Raw genomic sequence first — 15665 nt, 5'->3', positions numbered from 1 at the left:
AAAGTGTTTCTTTTTTTAATATATTCTCCTTTGCCTTTCTTTTCATTTGTGATTTTCAAAGTGATTCAATTTTATACTTTAATTTTTAAATTGATATATAATTGACTTACAATGTTGTGTTAGTTTCTGGTGTACAGCAAAGTGATTCAGTTATATATAGACACATATGCATACATATACATATATACATACATATATAATATATACATATGTATGTATGTAAATATATATTCTCTTTCATATTATTTTCCATCATGGTTTATTATATGATATTAAATATAGTTCCTTATGCTACACAGTAGGACCTTGTTGCTTCCTTTGCCTTTTATAAATAAAATTAATTTAGTATCCCGTTGGATAAAACAATGAAAAAGGAGTTAGAATTTTCTCCCTGAATCAGTTCATTTATTCCTTAACAATGCATCTACCAAGGACATCCCATTAGGGGACATTGTGTTTGGTACTGAAGGTACAGAGATGAATAAGAAGCTCACCATCTAATAAAGACGACAGACATGTGAACAAGTGACTATAAATCATTCATTCATTCCACAAATACATCTAAGAACCAACTATATATACCATGAATAATAAAAACATAGTCTTTGCCCTTCCAGCGCTTGCATGCAATGTGAGACACATTCAAATAGAAGGTGTTGTAGTCTCTGCCTCCATGGAAAAAATGCATGGAAAGCTTTCTAACAGTAAGCTAAACAACAATAGTAACAACAGCAACTAACCTTTACTGAGGGTGTAAAATGTTCCAGGCAAATACACGAATCTTAACCCTCAAATCAATCCTCGGAGGTAGGTGTTATTATTACGTCCTATTTACAGATGAGGAAGTCACAGCACAGAGAGGTTAGTAACTTCACCCACATCACACAGGCGGTAACGGTTGGCCTGGGATTCAGAGGACATAACATTGGAACTGAGCCTTGAAAGCTGAGTAGCAATTTGCGAAATGGACACAAAAGTGGTGGGGGAGTATTCCAGACACGGTGAACTAGAGTAAAAATGCTTAAAAATCATCAGAAATTGACAAATTCATCTGCATGTAGGCTGCTGGTGGGAGGTGAACAAAAGACCCAGCCTGAAAAGTGGGAGCAGTGGGGGATGGACAAAGACAGGAGCCACGTGCCCTACGGAGACGGAAGGAATGTTGGCACAAAGTAATATCAGTAAGAATACTAATAAGAATTAAAAACATAGGCTAAACATTTCTACTCCTTATCACATTTTAGTTTTACTAAATGAAAATGAAGCAGCTTGACTGTCTGGGGTTCTACTCCTTGTGAGTAACAGAGCTGTGGTTCAAACCTGGGGAACTCTGATTCAAAAGCCCATGCTCTCTCCATAGCTGGCTCTACAATATGTGGCAATCACCCCCCACCCCACCCCATCCCTACAAGGGAAGCAGAGGAGTCGGAGGAAGACAGGGAGGCAGAGGGGGTGGATTCCTGCTCCAGCCCAGGAGACAATGAAAAAGTGAAAGTGTTCATTGCTCAGTCCTGTCTGACTGTCTGAGACCCCACAGACTGTGGCCCGCCAGGCTCCGCTGTCCATGGGATTCTCCAGGCAAGAATACTGGAGTGGGTTGCCATTTCCTTCTCCAGGGACTCTTCCCCACCCAAGTATCGAACCCCAGTCTCCCGCATTGCAGGCAGACTCTTTACTGTCTGAGCCACCAGGGAAGCCCAGGAGAATATGATACAGCCTTTAATCAAAGAAGTGAGGGTTGTAGGCTGGAGAAGAGATTTGAGAAATGTGTACACAGAGGTGGCCCTGGAGACTTCTTAAGATCAGGCAGTGAAAAGGAGGGAAGAGATGTGGAAAATAGCCAGCTGTCTGAGAGACAGTGATTCTTTAACCAAGTGGAAGGATGGAAATAAGCAGGAAAAGGTGGGGGCAGAATGGGAGAGGGGAGATTAAGATGCTCAGGCCAACATCTCCCAAGCTAGAGATAAAAGGGCCTGCTGGACAACTAAATATCTGAGGCAAAGCCACCGTGAAGGTACAGTTTTGGCCAAAAACATGAAGGAATGAGAGAGGAGGTGTATTTGGCTAAGAAAAACGTAAAGAATAAAAAGATGAACAGAAACCTAGAAAACCTCAACTATTCAGGAAAGAATCCATTTTCCCATCTGTAAAACTAAGATACATAGACAGAGATTCCTGACATATCTGCCTTCTTTAAAAATCTGAGAAGGGGCTTTCTTACAAGTAAAGGTGATTCGTTAGTGTTATCTCTGGAAAAACTTATTCTCTTCCCTGTGTGAGGTATTGGATTACTTCTAGGGGGTATATTTCTGCTGAAGAAAATAAGCTAGTTGAATGGTGTGTTTAAAAATTTGAAGAAAAAAAAATAGTACTAAGAGCTTCTCAGCGTTATTACCAAAAATCTGCTAGCCATTCTGAGCCCAAATCACGGATGTCAGTAATGCCACTTCAGGAATAAGCTCTCTGCCTGGAAACACCAGCGCTCCGAGGAAATACCATTCTCCGCCTTTATTTACATTCTCTCTTCACCCTTCACCCTAAACAGTATTACAGTGAGGCTTACCTGCCTTAGGAATCTGTACCAAAGGCGATTTCTCCCGTTTCTCTCTTTAAAATTAAAAAAAAAAAAAAAGAAGAAAAAGAAAACTTCCCACTGTTAATATGTAGCAAATGGGGGGAAAAAAAAAACAGCCCTTCTGGTCCGCCCTCCCTGACTGTTGCTACCTTGCAGTTTATGACATAGACAGAGGGAGGGCTGCCGGAGTGAACCAGGCGGCGGTGGGGAGCAAGTCCCTTGCCGGGGAAGCGGGAGTCCCTGGAGCGAGCGGCTCTGCCCACTGGTAGCCCGCGACGCGGTCCGCTCGGCTCCGAGTGGGGCCGGGGACCATGTCTCCGCGCGCCCGGCCCGGCGAGCCCCGCGGAAGGGAGGGAGCACCCAGCCGGGCGGGGGCAGAGGGAGCCGCCGCGGACCTGGCAACGCTGGCACTGGCTCGACTCTCCCAGACAGTTTTGAAGTCAGCAAAACAGAAATCGAATTACTATGATGCTGGCAGTGGCCGCTCGGGGAGAAGGGGCTCTCTCTGCCGGCTTGATCACCAGGAGAGATGCAGAGAGTCACAGATGAGCCAAGCGTGTCTCCCGGGCGGACCCTGAGGACCCGTGTAAGTTGCCGTGTTCTCCGGCTTGCTGTATTTTACGGTTGTGTCGTTTTCTTTCTTTCTTTCAAGCCTTTCTGGCTTGAAAGGCTGCTTGGCCGCCATGGAATTGTTTCGATGAGAATTCCCAGTGTGGAAAGTTGATGATCCTTAAGACTTTTTTTTTTTTTCTTTCCCCTTTTCTTTGATTAACTAAGCCACAGAATACAAGCTGAAATTCCTGAAGGCAGCCGGGGCAATGCAACCCAAGACTGACAACTATAACCCGAAGTACCACTATACTTACTATGGGGTTAACCCTGGATGTGTTTTTAATAGCCTGCCGGTACTGTAGGCTGCCTGAAGCCCCACTGTTTGGGATCGAATGCTATGTTAATGCTGCTGTGGCTAAACTAGTATGATCAGTGTAACCAATGGAATGAGATAGAGCTAAATGACAGTCCTGGTAGTTAACAAAACTTTTCTCTTTTTTTTGGCCAGGATCACATTTTTATCCCTGACTCCTCAAAACTGAGCAACCTCTCTCTTAAAAGTTCATGCTGCTTTTCTGATCTTACTTTGGAGAGAAAAAAGAAAAGAAGCTAGACAGAGGATTCTTCTGAAACTGTGAAGGAAAGCACTATAAAGAAGCCACCGCAGTTCTTTAGCTACTATTGTAATAATGGAAGAAGAAAAGCCAACCGATGGAGCCCAGCACATACGCCAGCCTCATTGTGACAGAGCTTGGGGACATAAAGCTGAATGGTGACCAGAGCCTGTAACCGGTAAGGTTTTTCTTACACTTCATCTGCTACAAGTTCCGGCTTAGAAATGGATATTCTCTGTGAAGAAAACACTTCTTTGAGCTCAACTACGAACTCCTTAATGCAATTACATGCTGACACAAGGCTCTACAGTACTGACTTTAACTCCGGAGAAGGTAACACTTCGAATGCATTTAACTGGACCGTGGACTCAGAAAATCGAACCAACCTTTCCTGTGAGGGCTGTCTCTCACCACCCTGCTTCTCCTTACTTCATCTCCAGGAAAAGAACTGGTCTGCTCTGTTGACAGCGGTAGTGATTATACTAACCATTGCCGGAAACATACTCGTCATCATGGCAGTGTCCCTAGAGAAAAAGCTGCAGAATGCCACCAACTATTTCCTGATGTCACTCGCCATAGCTGATATGCTGCTGGGTTTCCTGGTCATGCCCGTGTCCACGTTAACCATCCTCTATGGTGAGTGGCATTTGCTTCCTAGCTGTACCCACATGGGTAACAAAACGCGTGCATGTCATTAGCAGATGAGTCCGGGCTCAGGGGACCAACTAAGCGTAAGGCTTTGTTTATGGAGGAGGGGCTACCATGTTACACTACTTAAATTTTAAAATGAGATCACATTTTAAAAGATCAGACAACCTGTACACTGTGATCATTGGAGAGTTTTGTGCTTTGAAACATATACAGTTTACGTAGGGAGATAAAGCATTGTGCTTAAAAGCACATATGTTTTACTCCTGTATTCTTGCCTGGAGAATCCCAGGGATGGGGTCGCACAGAATCAGATACAACTGAAGCAACTTAGCAGTAGCAGTAGCAGCAGCAAGACAGTCCTAGAGCAAGAGCATCTGTCATATCTGAATCCATTTGGTTTTCAAGCCTTTATATTCCCAACCAAATATCCCAGCCTTCAAGACAGGCCAGTTTGATCTTGGTCACACTGCTTTCAGCACTTCTAATGGAGTGGTAAAACCTTCCCAGTTCCCTTGGAATATTTACAGAGAGAACATTCGTGGTGCAGTGGGTTCAATGTTAAAATATGCAGCGTCTCCATTAGAATAAATGACTTACACCAATTTTAATTGTTCCCTGCCTGAAGCCGCATTAATTTGGAGGTGTGCATTTGAATTCTACCCCTCAGCTCTTTAAAAATGCATATGAATAAACTCCTCCCGAATTGTTTGGAGGAGGGTGGGAAACAGGGGAAGAGATTCATCTTGCTTCTTCTCAGTGGAGTTTGAAAGAGTCAAACCTCTCAGCAATTCAGCAAACACTGGGACGACTTCAGCGGGAAGCAGAATGTGATATTCTTTCCAAATTATGAGTAATACAGCCAGATTCCTCCCTTTAAAAGTGGAAGAGGAGGGGAGAATATTGAGAGTGCTGACTCAGGCACACCAGCCGGTCACCCAGAGCTAGAAACAGGTTATGGACATTGTTAGAAGGGATTTTTCTGGCTATGTCTTAAGAGCTAAAATATGTGTATCAATCCATCCCCAAGGAGTATGGAGGAGGAAGGAGGTGAGCAAGGGAGCGTGGGCATCGGGTTTGCACAGGGTCCACAGCGCTCCTTGCAAGGCCAGCCCCCGCTTGACGACTCAAAATGTCACACCAGGATGATCTGATTAAATTCGCTTGTCATTTCCCAGACATCCGGGAGAGGTTCCCGCTTCCTAAAACCCTGCCACGTGGAAGGCAAACTCCAGGAGTGGGAGATGACTCCCAGAGGGCCCATCTGGGAACCCAAGCCTGAGTGAGAGGCGGGGAAGGGTAGGTACTCCGGAGCGGCGAGTGGGGCTGGCAGCAGTCAGCCAGGTTAGCAAGTCGAGTCCAGCCCGGCGCCGCCGGCTCGGGGTGCAACGGCGCCCCCTGGTGGCCACGGCTCTGTGCGCAGTTGATTCCCATCGAGAGACGTGCCTCTCCTTTGGCTGGTCCCCAGACTCCACAGAAATGCCCCCTCCTTATCCCCACCACTAGAGAAAGCAATGGCAACCCACTCCAGTACTCTTGCCTGGAAAATCCCATGGACGGAGGAGCCTGGTGGGCTGCAGTCCATGGGGTCGCTAAGAGTCGGATACGACTGAGCGACTTTACTTTTCACTTTCATGCATTGGAGAAGGAAATGGCAACCCACTCCAGTATTCTTGCCTGGAGAATCTCAGGGACGGGGGAGCCTGGTGCGCTGCCATCTATGGGGTCACACAGAGTCGGACACGACTGAAGTGACTTAGCAGTAGCAGTATCCCCACCACGGAAACCCAGACTACGGTCCCCCGCTGCCTCCTTGCAGAGAAAACTCCTCCCACGGTCAGCATCAGTTCCGACCAGGCAGAGGGTGGCTTCCTCCCAGGCACTGGGCTCTCCTTGGAGCTCAAGCTCTCTGCATGTAGCATGAAAGGCTCCACGTCAGACTTGTCTCCTGCACTTTAACTTTTCTAAACATCAGTGGTGGCATCTTGGTAGAGATAGTTTGTGGATAGAGAGTTTGTTCAGCTTTGTGGGTCCAGAGCATGGGGAAAGATGGTCTTCATAATTTTCCTTCTTAACATGTGTCCAGATCTAACACCACGGCTTAGATTGTCATCAAAACTAATGAAGGTTCCTATAGCCATTTGATCTCCCTCTAAAACAGATACAGGAGACTGTGTGTCCCTCAGACATATCCTATCTTCTTAATATAGCAGGTGACTTCCTGCCCTGCATCTCACAGTGGATCCTTTGGGTAGCTTTAAGTCAATTTAATGTTGAGATCCAACTTCCACCCACCCTCCTAGATATCAGATCAGATCAGATCAGTCGCTCAGTTGTGTCCGACTCTTTGCGACCCCATGAATCGCAGCATGCCAGGCCTCCCTGTCCATCACCAACTCCCGGAGTCCTGGATATCAGGACCCCCAGAAAAGCTGTCCAACTGATTCTAATGTGCACCCCCGGGTGAGAACCACTGCCCTAGGTAGTGGTTGCCCAAGTGTGGCTCCTGGACGGGTAGCATCGGTACCAGCTGGGAAATTGCTAGAAATGCAATTCTTCCTGCTCCACTGCACATGCATAGAATCAGAACACCTGGAGGTGGGCTCCAGTGGCTCATTTTAAGAAACCACCTCAGAGAGTCTGAGGCTCCTTCAAGTTTAAGCATCATTTCCCTGAAACAGTTCTCAGAAGAATACCATCCTTTTCTTCATCATTATCTTCATTCCTCCTTCCCCACCTCACGTCCCTGCAGTTTGAGTTTAATCCCCAAAGCATTATTAGGGAAGCTTCATTTTCATGAAGGCATATACCCAGTCTGTGGAGAAGGGCATGGCAATCCATTCCAGTATTCTTACCTGGAGAATCCCAGGGAGAGAGGGGCCTGGTGGGCTATAGTCCATGGGGTCGCCCAGAGCCAGACACGACTGAAGAAACTTAGCATGCACACATGCCCAGTCTGGATTTTTAAACATTTCTTCATTCACACCAATAGCATTTTTGGCAGACTGCTAAATGCCATCACTGTGCAAGACTGAGCAATTGTAATAATGGCTAAGAGGTGGCCTAACCTCAGAAAACCTACAGTCTGAAAAAAAGTAAGTCAATAAATAAGTAGCTATAGGATTCTTTGACCAGGCTCCCCTGTCCATGGAATTCTCCATTTGATAGAGGAACCCAAAGTACATCATAACTCCCAACCTAAGTCATTAAAAACAAAAAGAAAAGTAGGTATTGTTAGGCAGAGGAGACGAAACAAGAGAAACCCTGAAGAGACAACAGCCTGAGTTCACAACACACCAGCATGATTCTAGCTATAAGTTTTCAAATCTTGCATTCAACCAGAGCAGTCTTACTCTACTTCAGTACAGTTGACATCAGGCTCCTCTGAAGTACTGAAAGTATCTTGTGTTGCCCTTTGCTGTTAACTGTGCCTTTTCCCAGGATGAAAACTATCCAAGCAGGGTAAATTTCATACGCCAGAGAAGCTCCAGGTCATTCACTAATGCTAACCTTCTGCATCCCAGGGTACCGGTGGCCTCTGCCCAGCAAGCTCTGCGCTGTTTGGATTTACCTGGATGTGCTCTTCTCCACGGCCTCCATCATGCATCTCTGTGCTATCTCCCTGGACCGCTATGTTGCCATTCAGAACCCCATCCATCACAGCCGGTTCAACTCCAGAACTAAGGCGTTTCTGAAAATAATTGCTGTTTGGACGATATCAGTGGGTAAGTGGAACAGTATTTCAGACTCTCACTTCAAATGACAGTTCATGCCTTCTAAGTAGACTTCTGTTGTGGTTTTTTGTTTGTTGGTTTTTGCGCTGAACCCTGACATCCTCAATCGTTCTATTTGCTACAAGATAATGTTTATAGCATAGTAAATCTCAGCTTTGCTTTAGGAAAGAAAAATCTGTTAATGTCACAGGCTGACAACGTAAATTTGTATTGTTTTGCACAAGTAAGAATATACATGTACACCGATAGACTCAAATCAGAATAACTGTGCTATGCATGTGTTCAGCACTAAGTCCTATCCAACTCTTTTGCAACCCCATGGACTGTTGCCTGCCAGGATCTTCTGTCCATGTGATTTCCCAGGCAAGGATAATGGAGTGATTTGCTGTTTTCTTTTCCATGGAGATCTTCCCAACCCAGGTATTAAACCTACGTCTCTTGCATCACAGGTGGATTCTTTACCACTGAGTCACCAGGGAAGCAATGGTGCTATAGCCATCTTCAAAAACTTTTCCTATCTTGTGCTTTCAAATGCACAAAATTCAAGTGCCTGAATTTCTAAATCTTGAGTTTCCCAGAGACCTCAATATTTATAATCACTGGATTTGTGGTCAATGTAAGAAAACAGAGCCCAATACTGGAGAATGCACAGTTTCTGTGGGTAGAGAAAGGTGCCAGGCACCGTAACTCAGAGGGGGAGGTAAGGATGACAGACGGTGGCAGGACTTAGTCAAAGAGAACCCAGCACCTCCGTAAGCTTCCTCATCCTGTTATGATACAACATGCCAGAGGATTTCAACCCACTTCACTTAGGCTGATTACACACCTTCACCTGTTGCCAGTATTGATTTTCTGTCAGACACCTAATAGTCAGAAAAGCCCAGGTAGTGGAAGCCAGAGAGAGCTCCCAGGCAGCTAAGTGAATTGCACCCATCACCTCAGCCCGCGTGGTTCGTAACCAAAGACTCCCTGGGAGTCTTTTTTTTAAGTTTTAAAGTTGCCAAGTGGAAACCACAGTCCCACCAGGACCACTTAGCTGCCAGTGTCTGCTCACATGAGAAACTATGGATTCGTTGGCAGGCTTGCCATCAAGGACTCGTGGGAGTCTACTCACAGTTTTGTAATGATGAAAAATGCAAATGAATTATTGTTGAGTCACTCAGTCATGTCCAACTCTTTGCAGTCCCATGACTATAGCCCGCCAGGCTCAAGACATTTCCTGGGCAAGAATACTGGAGTGGTTGTCTTTTCCTTCTCCAGGCGATCGTCCCAATCCAGAGATCAAATCTGAGTCTCCTGGGTCTCCTACACTGGCAGGTGGATTCTTTACCACAGGGATAGCAAGCACAATAATAGAATAGCTTTGTGGTTTTCAGGGCCTATGGTTTGCCTTGCTGTTAAATACATCATCTGCAGAGGAGGTAACTCCGTTTTATGGATGAGGAAATGGGTTCAAAAAGTAAAATGGCCAAAGCTAGTGAATAGCAAAGATTGTGCTCGATTATGATGGGAACTTATTTAATTGACTTAAGGGATCACCCCTGGTGGCTCAGACAGTAAAGAATCTGCCTGAAGTGGAGACTCAGGAGACCCGGGTTCGATCCCTGGGTTGGGCAGATCCCCTGGAGGAGGGCCTGGCAACTGATTCCAGTATTCTTGCCTGGGAAATCCCATGGACAGAGGAGCCCGGCAGGCTACAGTCCATGGAGTCACAACAAGTCGGACACAACTGGGCAGCAAACATGATGGGAACATTAACAAACTGCATTGGTGTGATTTCAGCATTTTTAGAAGTCCTAGCTATTCTCCATTTTAAGCTTCACAATACAGTCTGAAGCAGACAGAGTGGAAGATCTTATTTTTTATTTATCTGAAGGACTGAGGAAACAGGGCGGAGGAAAGTGTGTGGCTTCCTGGGTCGCCTCTCCAACTAGTGCCAGGGCTAGGACTCTAAGCTTCCGACACCAAACCCTGCTGTCACTGCTGAACTTGGTAAATTCTTTCCTGAGTAAACAGATGTTGCTCCCAAAATATGCTTGCAGTTTCTGGGCCTGTGCAGTCTTGAACTCATCCTAGTGGGATCAAGAGAATGAAGGATTGGTGGTGCTCAATCTCAGCTGCATGTAAAAGCCCTGGGGAGCTACTGATTTCACTGGTGTGTGTGGGTGTGGGTGTTGGTGTGTGTGTGTGTGTACTCAGTCACTCAATCGTGTCCAACTCTTTGAGACCCTATGGGCTTATGGCCCACCAGGCTCCTCTGCCTGTGGCATTTCCCAGGCAAGAATACTGGTGCAGGTTGCCATTTCCTACTCCAGGGGATCTTCCTTGACCAAGAATTAAACCTGTGTCTCTTGCATCTCCTGCACTGGCAGGTGGATTCTTTACCATGTGCCGCCTGGGAAGCCCTAGTAGTATAAGGGCTATTTCTGCACAGCGACCAGAGACACGGTAGCGCTCAAAGCACCTTACAGGGGATAAATTGCAGAGAAAGACGTTGCACAGGATGACATAGCTCATAACCAGGAGTCCCCCCAGGGCAATTCTATTTGAAAGCCAACACTCTTACTACTGCCCAAAGCACAATCTGCTTCCTGCTCCTTCCAGCCATCACCCCAGGAGTCAGGCAGGCTGGAATGAGTTGTGAAGGAGACAGTCAGGAGCCATCACTCATCCATTTGGCCAAACTTTTATTGCATAGCTCCTATGTCCTTGGATGCGCGTTTTGTGGTCCCTGACCATGTGGTCAGAGAAGGGAGATAAGAAAATACAAGAAACCCTGAGGTTACCTAGGCTCTGTACCAGAAATCTGTGAGAGATATGGCTGAGGAGTCGGTAAAGGTTTTAAAAAAAGTCAGTTCTAGTGAAGATGTGCACATACTCAATTGTCTGACTCTCTGTGACCCCATGGACTGTAGCCCACCGGGCTCCTCTGTGCATGGAATTTTAATGTAGCATAAATATTCTCCTGAATTACTTTTTTAATGTTTTCATTTCCACTGATTTTTGTTGTTGCACATTTAAATCCTTAGGCTGGAAATTTGGTGCGTGGTCTAACGTGCTTTCTTCTACCTATTAAAGCCTTTTCAGCATCTACAGATTTCAGTTTTTCCCCTTCAATTTATTGATGTATTTAGTTTTCTTTCAGATTTGAATATCAAACTTTTCTTGCTTGCCTGGAATATATTCATAAATGAAGCTGGTTTGTTATTCTTATAAGGTTTCTTTTGGTGGCTTTATTAAATTTGGGAGATTTCTTTTTTTCCCTTAAGATCCTGAAATATTTAAGTAGGAATGTGCTTTAAAGGTTATATAGAATTTAATTCTAAATCTTTCTCATCCTGGTGGCTTTTAAAATGGTATCTTTAACTATATCACAAACCTCTTTAAACATTTTAATCTACATTTTCTACTTTGTTTTGGGTTATTAGCTGAGTGCAAAGTTTGTCTTTTGTATTGATTCATTATCATTAAATGCAATGCTTCTTGCTTTAAAGTCTGCTTCTTCTGAAATTAGTATAACTATGCCAGGTTGTATTCTAGGGTCTTATTTTCTAGATATATTCTATTCCATCCTGTTACTGCCAAACTCCTTTTTGACTTCATATATAAATATTAAGTACATTGCTTGTAAGAAGCATATGAAGTTTTTCTTTTATTCAGTCTGTCTTTTAATTGGACTGTTTTATTTGTATTTAATGTAACCCACATATATTTGGATTTAAATTGACCACCTTGATTTTATTTCCCATTTTTCCTATGTTCCAGATGCTTTCCATTTTTGCCTTCTTTTGCACTAATCAAGAATTGTCAATTCATTATACCCATTTCTAGAACTGTTAGTTATCTCAATCTTCTAAATCCTTTTAGTGATTATAACATTCACTTTTCCCCTAAAAGAGGCTAATACAACTACTTTATCACTTCCTAAATGATTCAAAGACCTTAGCATATTTAAGTCAGTTCACCCCATCCTTTGTATTGTTTTTGCTACTTTCTATTTATCTTTTTAAAACCTGTAAGTCATCGTAAATGTTCTGTTCGCCTAGTATTTGTTTTTCACATATTGACCCTTTCTGTTGCTATTTATTGCTTCTGTCACTTCTGTGATTCTGCCTGGGTTTATAGTCCTAATTCCTGAAGAATTTCTTTCAGAATATCACATAGGTTTATTTCAGCTTTATTGTTTTTATAACAAACATTTTTATTTCACCTTCATTTTAAGCATATTTTTTTTTCATTATAGAGTTCAAATTTGGGAGTTATATTTTTTCAGCAAGTTGTGGATGATGTTCTAAAGTTCTAGTTTATATTGTTTCTTAGTAAGAACTTTGCTGTCAGACTTGTTTATAATATACCACCTCTTACCACCCTTTGCAGCTATAGGATTTTTTTACCTTTGTATTTTAACACTTTTACCATGATATACCTCAGTGTGGGTTAGTTTTGCTCTTGTCCTGAGTGAGTGAGTGAAGTCGCTCAGTCGTGTCCGACTCTTTGCAACCCCATGGACTGTAGCCTACCAGGCTCCCCACTCCATGGGATTCTCCAGGCAAGAGTACTGGAGTGGGTTGCCATTTCCTTCTCCAGGCGATCTTCCTGACCCAGGGATCGAACCCGGGTCTCCCGCATTCCAGGCAGACGCTTTAGCCTCTGAGCCACCACGGAAGCCCTTAGCCTGTGTGGTGTTTGTATGGATTCTTAAATTTGTAGCTCAATGCCTTTTGTCAGTTTGGGAGAAATCTTGGTCGTTATCTTTTCAGATATTGCTTCTGCTCCATTCTCTCTCCCGTCCTCCACTTACTTCTTAGATTCCAATTTCTCATATGATAGAACTTTTATTCATGTTTATGACTCTTAAGGGGCTTTCCAGGTGGCTCAGTGCAGTAAAGAGTCCTGCAACACAGGAGACGCAAGACACATGGGTTAGATCTCTGAGTTGGGAAGATCCCCCTAGAGGAGGAAATGGCAACCCACTCCAGTATTCTTACCTGGAAAATTCCCTGGGCAGAAGAGCCTGGCGGGCTACAGTCCATGGGGCCGCAAAGAGTTGGACACAATTGAGCATGCACACATGACTCTTAAATGCTTTTCTACATTTTTCACTTTTCAGTTCATACTTTAGTGTGGATCATTTTACTGACTTTTCTTCTCCTGGGTTGTTAATCCCCTCACCAGCTATTTCTAATTGGCTGTTAAGCCCATGTTTGTATTCTTAATTTGCTACAAGCATGTTTAGTTTTTAGAATTCCCACTCGATTCTTTTTTGTAGATTCTAGTTTGTAGGTGGCGCTAGTGGTTAAAAAAAAAACACAAAACACCTGCCTGCCAATGCAGCGGACTCGAGAGATGTGGGTTCAATCCCTGGGTCAGGAAGATCCCCTGGAGCAGGAAATGGCAACCCACTCCAGTATTCTTGCCTGGAGAATCCTATGGACAGTGGAGCCTGGAGGGCTATAGTCCATGGGGTCGCAAAGAGTCGGACACGACAGCGCGCGTGCACGCGCACACACACACACACACGCAAGTACTCTGGAATAACTGTTTTCATCTGTTTTCTTAAATATTAATCACAGGTATCTGGGTATGTGAGTCACCTGGGAATTTCTATTTTCTAGAGTCTTTTTCTGTTAGGTTCTGTCAGCTGCTAAGCCTGGTAATGTTATTAAATATAGACACTGGAAAAAAAATATGTGCATACTGTGTTGTTGATGTCATTCTTCAGAGAGGGGTCCATTAACTTTAGCGGTTAGGTCTCCTAAATCCAGCCAGGTTTAGGATGAGTTTTTGTGAGCACTGGTCTATTTTCATTTTACCCGTATACCTAGGATATATTCCTTCTCGACCTCAGGTGAACATGACTTCCGTCTCCATTTTTAAGAGCTCTCAACTCTAGTTTTTGTCTCCGTCGCACCGTAAGGCTGCTGCTAACCCTTCTGTTGTTCACTGGAGCATAATTGATTTACAATACTGCGTTAGTTTCTGCGGTGCAGCCAAGTGAAATGGTTATGTGTATATCCACTCTTTGAGATTGTTTTCCCATATAGACCATTGCAGAGTATGAAGAGAGTTCCCGGTGCTGTAGCAATAGGTCCTTATTGGTTGTCGGTTTTATATCGAGTAGTGTGTATATGTCTTTTCCTCCCAATCTGTCCTTCTAACAAGTTGGTAAATGCCTTAAAGGGAAAGGAGGCGCATACCATTACATTCCTGTTTTCCTCTTCCTTTCGCTCCAGATCATAACCCCTGAAACCCTGACTACTTTGACAGCCCTAACTCCCAATTTTTGACCTCCCAACCCCTCCCAAGACAAGGATTGAGGCCTTGAATTTTGCTTTATTTGACACTAGCATACCGTACCTCCTTCTCCTTGTTTGAGTCTTTCCAATGTATCTTTTCTCAGCCCTTCATTTTTAATATCTTTGTTCTTTTGTTTAATATACTTATTTTCACAGATAACTTACAGGTGGACTTTTAAAAAAAAATCTGATACTCTGCCTTTTGATAATGAAATTCAGTCTGCCTACACTTACTGTGACAACTGACATAATTGGTTTTATTCCTCCCATTTTACATTCATCATGTACCTTTCTTTGTAAGAATTTTCTTCCTCATTTCATATGGTTGCTGACTTGCAAAATGTTTTGCTTCTTTCACCCCGTCCCAGTTAGTTTGAATTTCTTCTTGGCTTTTCCATTCCTTTTTTGATTATAAAAGCTGAGTCGTGTCCAACTCTTTGCAGCCCCATGGACAGTAGCCCACCAGGCTACTCTGCCTGTGGAATTTTCCAGGCAAGCATGCTGGAGTGGGTTGCCATTTCCTCTTCCAGGGGATCTTCCCGACCCAGGAATCGAACCTGCATTTCTTGCATCTGTCTCCTGCATTGGCAGGCAGATTCTTTACCACTAATACCACCTGTAATCTTATCCCAAACAATCATTATACCGACATTTCTATTACTATTAATATATGTAAAATTCATAGTAACCCCACTAAATTGTTTTATTTCCTCATACACCCTGAGTCCCAATCATAGATTTTTCCGTTATTTTATTTATTTATTTTAATTGGAGGCTAATTACTTTACAATATTGTGGTGGTTTTGCCATACATTGACATGAAGCTAATGGCACAATAGACCCTTTCTAAGCAAGTCAAAAAATGCAGAAACCATAAAGATCAATATAGACATAGCTTAATACATGAGAAATAGTACATTTTATATGGCTAAAATCAGTATCAACGAAGTCAAAAGCAAACTTTCAATGTCTGGATAACAGACCAAAGAGCACCCACATTTTGATAAAAAATGAAAAGGCAAGCAATTGAACAGGGAAAAAATTAACAATACGAACAGGCAATTCACAGAAACCTAAGTTAAAATGGACAAACCTCATGAAAAACACTCAGCCTTTTTAACAGTTATGGAAATATAGTTTACAACAATAATGCAATATCACTTTTTACCCATTTGATCGGCAAAATTGAGTGAAAACACCCACTGCAGTTTTGGCTATGGTGCCCTGTGTACCCATATTCAGTTTG

The 15665-nt window shown here is 43.6% G+C and overlaps 1 protein-coding gene across 1 annotated transcript in view; it reads left to right on the top strand.

Annotated features, from left to right (window-relative positions):
- The first annotated feature begins 2793 nt into the window (after nt 1–2793).
- HTR2A (5-hydroxytryptamine receptor 2A) overlaps nt 2794–15665 on the top strand; it is a 65866-nt gene continuing 52994 nt past the window's right edge. The window contains 3 exon segments of the mRNA NM_001001157.1: nt 2794–3161; nt 3636–4377; nt 7914–8114. Coding sequence (NP_001001157.1) covers nt 3966–4377; nt 7914–8114 — 613 coding nt within the window. The 5' untranslated portion in view covers nt 2794–3161; nt 3636–3965.

The sequence above is a fragment of the Bos taurus genome, chromosome 12 (genome assembly GCF_002263795.3).
Source record: "Bos taurus isolate L1 Dominette 01449 registration number 42190680 breed Hereford chromosome 12, ARS-UCD2.0, whole genome shotgun sequence".
In the NCBI taxonomy this organism is placed as follows: Eukaryota; Metazoa; Chordata; class Mammalia; order Artiodactyla; family Bovidae; genus Bos; species Bos taurus.
The sequence above is the reverse complement of the archived record's forward strand: the minus strand, read 5'-3'. Positions and strand labels throughout refer to the sequence as shown.